The sequence below is a fragment of the Danio aesculapii genome, chromosome 12 (assembly GCF_903798145.1).
Source record: "Danio aesculapii chromosome 12, fDanAes4.1, whole genome shotgun sequence".
Classification (NCBI taxonomy): Eukaryota; Metazoa; Chordata; class Actinopteri; order Cypriniformes; family Danionidae; genus Danio; species Danio aesculapii.
In genome coordinates this window covers 15,625,812-15,632,896 of record NC_079446.1, presented here as the reverse complement: position 1 = coordinate 15,632,896, position 7,085 = coordinate 15,625,812, and the positions used below count along the sequence as shown (strand labels likewise).

The following is a 7,085-nucleotide window of genomic DNA, read 5'->3' as shown; positions in this document are numbered from 1 at the left end:
TGTGAAACCCATAAATATATAGATGATCCGTTGATGCCATATTGACTCAGCCAATATAAGAAATTACTTAAGATTCTGAAATAATATTCATTTTTTTAATTAACAGGTTTTAATTTAGATTAATTTAATTTAGATTTTTGAAAATATATTTTAATAAACCTGACATATTTCAAAATGATCTGACAAATAAAATTATTACTAAACAAATGAACACATAATGGCATTGGGTGTGATAATGATACATATGTTTTAGAAATAAGGTTCATTATTTCTGTAAAGATTTTAATTGCACTTTGTTGGCCTCCTTCGGGCCATCAGTCAGTGTCTGTACGACTAAGTGGTTTGGTGTGTTAAACATGTCATCTCTCGTCAGGTTAACGTCAGATTGAATTGGCCTGATTAAGCATGTAGAATTGGTGTCAGCTGAAGCGAGTACTCTGATTGGTTATTCAGCAATAATCAGTATAAGAACAAAAACTTAAGTGATAGTAAACAAAGTAAAGAAGGACTGTAATTTTGCTATATCTCTCAAATATTGGCAAATGATATAGAATATTAGATTTGCATTAGCAAATCCCTCCATGGTGAGCAACAATTACTATGATAATAGTAGTAAAAGCTCCTCTGTTTATGCTTTGTCTGTGCACATTTCATTTTCCTGTTTCACTTTGTGGAATGAGAAAGCAGTTTACGGTCACCTGTGGGTGTGAAAAAGACATGTCGTCTCACACAGACACATATTGCACTCTCCGTTCAACCAAACAACTAGTGCCAACAAAACCCAATTGTGATTTCATCTTGCATTGGCTTACATCTGGTCTCTTCTGGACTAAAAAGCTGCTCGTAAACACAGAAAATTATTGACAGCCAAAAGAAACGTCTTTTCAAACCTTGGGGGGCAATAATCTGTTTCTCATTCGCAATAAAAGCAACGAAACTTCAGACACATGCTTACATAAAGCAATGTTTAGTAACATTATCACTCACCACATTGAGATCTGCTCCAACAAATGTGCCTGATAATCATATGGTTTGCAAATATTTGAAAAATGTAGCGAGAAATTACAGCTGGCCTTTTTGTGTTCATTTTGACTTGATTTGTTTACTTGCTACATCATTTCACTTGTGCTCGGATTTGGTGCCTAACGACTAGTCAGAGTACTCTATTCAGCCGATGGCCTGATGCCGATTCGGCATTGCTGAATCGTGCCAACGCAATCCCACATAACCTGACAGGAGCTGCAGAGGACGAGGTACCTTATATATTTAGCTAATAATAGAGAAACTATGATGGATTAGTTAATTTTTATTTTGTGCAAATATGTAGACTTAAGAAAAGTATACTTTTATAAAAAATAATAAATCCAACAATTCTAAATGCAAAAAAAAAAACTGGTTTTGGTAATGACAATTAAAAAAATTCATGTAAACATTCTGACACAATTTTAAAAATTATATTAAACTTGAGAAATATAAAGAGATATTTATATCTATCAGCCATCTCGAAACTTTATTTAAAATTTTTTGTCTTTAAATGCTCATTTAAAACTGTTGTGGAGGATGAGAACATCTGTCATGGACACAAGAGTTTTTTTATTATTATTATACAGAAATATTCAGTAAATTATTTGTTCTGTAATGTACAATGATCTATTTGATTAATAATTTATTACAACATAAAATAATTACAAAAAAAAACGAAAAAAAAATGTTTCATGTTGAAAGTATTACACTTGTATTGGTAGAGAATAGAATTGCCTTTATTCTTTTGTTTTTTATATTACTAAAAATGCTAAGTTTTATGTTAAAATCCTTAGTGGTTTGTTTTCATGTATGTTAGTGAGATAACCCATATATTGTGAATGCATAAAATAAACTTAGCTATCTAGCTTTTTTGTAGCCTTCACTAGATCAACTGTTTACTATATTTAATGTATTTTCAATAATTAAATAATGTTTTTATCGAAATAAAACCTAAATTGAGTATATAATGAGATTGTGTCTCCACCGAAGATTTGAATGAAGGCAATTTCTATATTTTACTTTAAAGGAGTAGTTAATTTTCTTTATGAAAAAAAAAATTTAAAATTCTGGTCCTCAGGTCCCACACATTTTGTATGTCTTTTTTATTTGACACACAAGTTCATGGATATCTCTGTTAACAAGTTGATGATCTGAATCAGGTGTGTTAAGTAAGGAAGACATACAAATGTGCAGGGCCGAGGGGCCCGTGGACCGGATTTGAGAACCACTGGAGTAAAAAAAAAAAAAAAAAGAATTAATTTACATTTTTGGGTGACCTAATCCTTTAACAACATCTTTGTAATTTTTTAACAATTAATAAATTTGTTTGAATGAACTTTCAATGAATACATAAAAAATGTACTTTAGATGTACTTTAGCGGTTTACATCAGAAATAATAAATGCATAAAACCTGTATAAAGTCTTTATATCGCTGACGGTCCAGTTGGGCTCTGAGGCCCCAGACTGCTGGACCCTTACTGCGGTTGAGAATGGAGAAATGAATTCCAGCCCAATCTCCTGCCCGTCCCATCACACCATCTAGAGCGTCAATTTCCCTTACTAAATGACCCTTCCCGACACCCCCGAGTGATGGGTTACATGAGAGTGCCCCTACAAGACAAAAAGAAAAAAATTCATTTTTCTGACCAACATCTTAATAAAATGCAATAAACCTGTGACTGACCGATAGTCTGGATTTTCTGTGTGATGAGAAGTGTCTTTGCTCCAATTCTGCTGGCAGCAGCCACTGCTTCAGTGCCCGCGTGACCACCACCAACCACAATTACATCATAATGTTGAGTGTGTATATCAGAAGCTTGAATAAAGCAGGTGGAGAGAGTCTTAGAAACTGCAATCTTCTTACCAACATGTGTGACAATTGTGGTACACTAACTTGGAGGTAATGGGATTTTTAGAAATCTCTGAAAAAGAAGGTTAGACATAGACTTATGATTTTACAAGTCAAAACATGAAAAAAAAAAAGAAAAAGCTAAAAAACAGGATGTATAGTACTCAACCACAAACTTCACCTTAATTAGAACATGTAAGGCCAGAAGTTATGCAGGTATCTTCTAAATATAAAAGAAAGGCATCTTTCAAAACAGTAACTTTTTTATTTATGGACACTAACAAATACAACAAAGCCTTGCTTTTATAGAATAGAAAACTTTTACTCAATCTCTAATCTCAGTCTGCATGATGCCCACAAACATGGCAAAAAAACATGATTGGTTGGTTAACCTGCCAGTCATATAACATAGTGGGCGGACCTAGACCATTCAAAGTGGCCAAAGCTCCCAAACCTCAGCCATTAGTCTGAGGTTTGGCATGTAATACTATTTTTAGCTTAGCATAATTAATTGAATCGAATTCGACATTACCATTTTGTTAAAAATATTTTTTAAAAGTTTTGATAATTTTCCTATTTAAAGCTTGTGTCTTCTGAGTAGGGGTGGGCGATATGACCTAAAATTAATATCACGGTATTTTTTCATCTTTTGAACGGTGACGGTATAATATCACGGTATTACTTTCAATAGCAAATAATATACATCTCAAGGAAGAACGGACAAAAGAAAGTCTCACTTCTATCGCTCTTTAAAAGTTTTGGTTTGGGTCATTGTAAATGCTCAGTCTCGTTATGAGCTGATCTTCATTTCTCTGTGTTGGTGAATAAGCAGGCGAGTCAGCCGCACCAATTTATGAGCAGACAGAGCAGGAATACTCGCGATGACCACCGGCGCAATTCCGCTCTTTGTTATGAGCTGTAGTTTCAGTGTAAACTTAGTAAGGTGAGTTTCTTTGGCGATGATGTCTACAGTATTAGACTTTATATTTAGCAGACATTTGCGCTGACACGCGGTGAATGCAACGCATCGAGATTCGGGCACCTTCTCCGAAAACACTCGATGATCTTAGCTGGCGGATCAACATTTACCCTCATGTCATGATCGCTGTCATCTGCGCCATTATTATTATCATAACTTTAGGTGAGGTTTCAGGATTGTATAGAAAAACAGAATAAACTAAATAAAAGGATATAAAGGCCTGCCCTGAGTATTTTCCACTTAAATTACAAATGTAGATTACAAACTAAAACACTGAATCCTTTTTATAACCAGCATAGGCTGTTATTATTTTAAGCTTATTTTAAGCAGACCTACTAACTCAAATCAATCGCTCCACAGAAAATAAGCATTTTTAAACGCACCGCTGTAATTTCTCTATCCCAATCCCTTTATCAACATGTTTAATACAAGTCATTATTTTAAAGATTATGACTTGAGAATATCATTTTTACCTCAGCGCTGCACTATTCTTCCTTCGCCCTCACGCTGAGCAGGTGACGGAGTGTTGTGAAGTAGTTAAACTCTCCTCAGTTTAATTTACAGTGTCAAACTGGCACAGGAATATCAGTATATTATATAAGCTTTGCTAAAAGGCTAGTCAAATGTGGGTCTTTTTTTACAGAAGCTAAAAAACAGACGCGCATGCTGGGACCGGTGATGAGTCAACAATCGCATATATTTGACTTATTTAAAGTAGGCTATAGGCCTTGGCATATATAATTGTGTGTAAAGAAGTTTATTAAAAATGTAGCTAATATATCACGTTTGTGTAGCAATTACAGTGGAGCATTAATTAACATCCTTTTTTTCCATGGAGCGAAACAAACACGGCACAGTTGTGTAGCAGATGGAGACGCACAAAAATATACAATTCAGATATTTTCGTCGGAAGAAAAATATTCTTGAACGAATTTAGTTTTGTACAATTTGTATCTTAGTTTTTGTCGGTCAGTTATTTACAAAATAAACAAGAATAACTAATAAACTTTGAGGTGAAGCGATGTGCCTCAGGGTCCGCTTAAGCCGCGGCCAAAACACAAACTGGTCTGTTAAATACAATCGTAATATAAATAAAATAAAAAGTGAAATATTCAGTTTCGAATATGGAATCTTTGTTAACTGTATGATTAAAAATTAAAAGAGCAGCCTATTCGAAATATTCGAAACTGAATATTTCACTTATATTTTATTTATATTACGATTGTATTTAACAGACCAGTTTGTGTTTTGGCCGCAGCATATAGCGGACCCTGAGGCACATCGCTTCACTTCAGTTTATTAGTTATTCTTGTTTATTTTGTAAATTTTGTATATTTTTCTGCCGACGAAAATATCTGAATTGTATATTTTTGTGCGTCTCCATCCGCTACACAACTGCAGTGTTTGTTTCGCTCCACGGGAAAAAAAGGATTTAATTAATGCTCCACTGTAATTGCTACACAAACCCCTGTGATATATTAGCTACATTTTTTTTTATAAATATCTTTACACAAAATTATTATATGCTATAGCCTATAGCCTACTTTAAATAGTCCCAAAATATTGCGATTGTTGACTCATCACCGGTTGCAGCATGCGCGTCTGTTAATAGCTTCTGTAAAAAAATACCTACATTTGACCAGCATTTTAGCAAAGCCTATATTAATATACTGATATTCCTGTGCCAAGTTTGACACTGTAAATTAAACTGAGGAGAGTTTAACTACTTCACAACACTCCGTCACCTGAACTCAGTGGGAGGGCGAAGGAGAAAAGTGCAGCTGAGGTAAATCATATTCTCAGGTCATAATCTTTAAAATAATGACTTGTATTAAACATGTTGATAAAGGGATTGGGGATATAGAAATTACAGCAGTGCGTTAAAAATGCTTATTTTTATATATCTGCGCGGGTTAAACCGACATACCGCATGATTTCTTCCATTACTGTCACAGCCCTAATTCAGGCACACAATTGCTCCCAAATATATTATGAGGGCGCATAGATAAAATTGTCGGGCGCTCATTGCGACCAAATGGTTGCAATTTCGAGCCCTGTAGTATAAGGACATGTATTCAGACCACAACTGAACGTTTGAAGAAAATTGAATGCCTTATTATTTAGAATTAGCTATTATTGATTGTAAATGCAGCGTTCAAGGCGCATAATTGATTTATCACGGTATTGACGGTATTAGAAAATCCATGTCGTGCGCAATGTCACACCGGTGATGACTATGACACCGGTGTACCGCCCACCCCTACTTCTGAGGTACATTGTGTAATAAGACAGATGTAAAATTAAACGTACTATTTTCTAAGCCACTAATTCTAGGAATTATACTCTCATTCTGGCTTACTAGTCAAAAAAACTCTGCTGCCTACCATGGCTGCAGCAGGCAAAATAATATTATGCAGCATGTGAGAATCAGCTGCTGTTTTAGAGGGCACCTTGAAACCATGAAGATATAAGAGACGAGCTGCTGTGCTCCTTCAGATGACACAAAAGATGTAGTATTTCATGTGTATTTTATAACAATTCATTATTTATAAAATACATAATCTAAGACTCATTCATTCATTTTCTTTTGGCTTAGTCCATTTATTAATCTGGGGTCGCCACAGCGGAATGAACCGCCAACTTATCCAGCAAATTTTTAAGCAGCGGATGCCCTTCCAGCTGCAACCCATCTCTGGGAAACATCCATACACTCTCATTCACACTCATACACTACAGACAATTTACCCTACCCAATTCACCTGTACCGCATATCTTTGGACTGTGGGGGAAACCGGAGCACCCGGAGAAAATCCACACGAGTGTGGGGAGAACATGCAAACTCCACACAGAAACGTCAACTGATCCAGCCGAGACTCGAACCAGTGACCTTCTTGCTGTGAGGCAACAGCACTACCTACTGTGCCACCGCCATCACCCCTCATAATCTAAGTCACATCTTAAAGGTACAGTTTGTAAGTTGACACCCAATGGTTAAACTAGGTATTGCATTCCTGGATCAAAACGCACGTAAGCAAAGGTTGACAGAATGAAGACACCAACAGGAGTGTGCCTGAAAATCGAGCCTAAAGGCTGATTTAAGGCGGATTTAAATCAGGTTCTTAATAAAAAGCAATAGCACATGATAAGGGCTGAATATTTTCCATACTAAAAGGAGTTTTTGTCCTAATCAACACCTGAAAATTATATTTTAGAAATAGCTTCTATTTCTTGGA

At 35.4% G+C, this 7,085-nt stretch overlaps 1 protein-coding gene across 1 annotated transcript in view; it reads right to left on the bottom strand.

Annotated features, from left to right (window-relative positions):
* The window catches only part of mto1 (mitochondrial tRNA translation optimization 1), a 76,960-nt gene extending 70,176 nt beyond the window's left edge, over nt 1-6,784 (bottom strand). Inside the window, 4 exon segments of the mRNA XM_056469969.1 lie at nt 2,436-2,635; nt 2,709-2,870; nt 2,873-2,913; nt 6,771-6,784. Of these exon segments, the coding sequence (XP_056325944.1) occupies nt 2,436-2,635; nt 2,709-2,870; nt 2,873-2,913; nt 6,771-6,784 (417 nt within the window).
* Nucleotides 6,785-7,085: the final 301 nt, after the last annotated feature.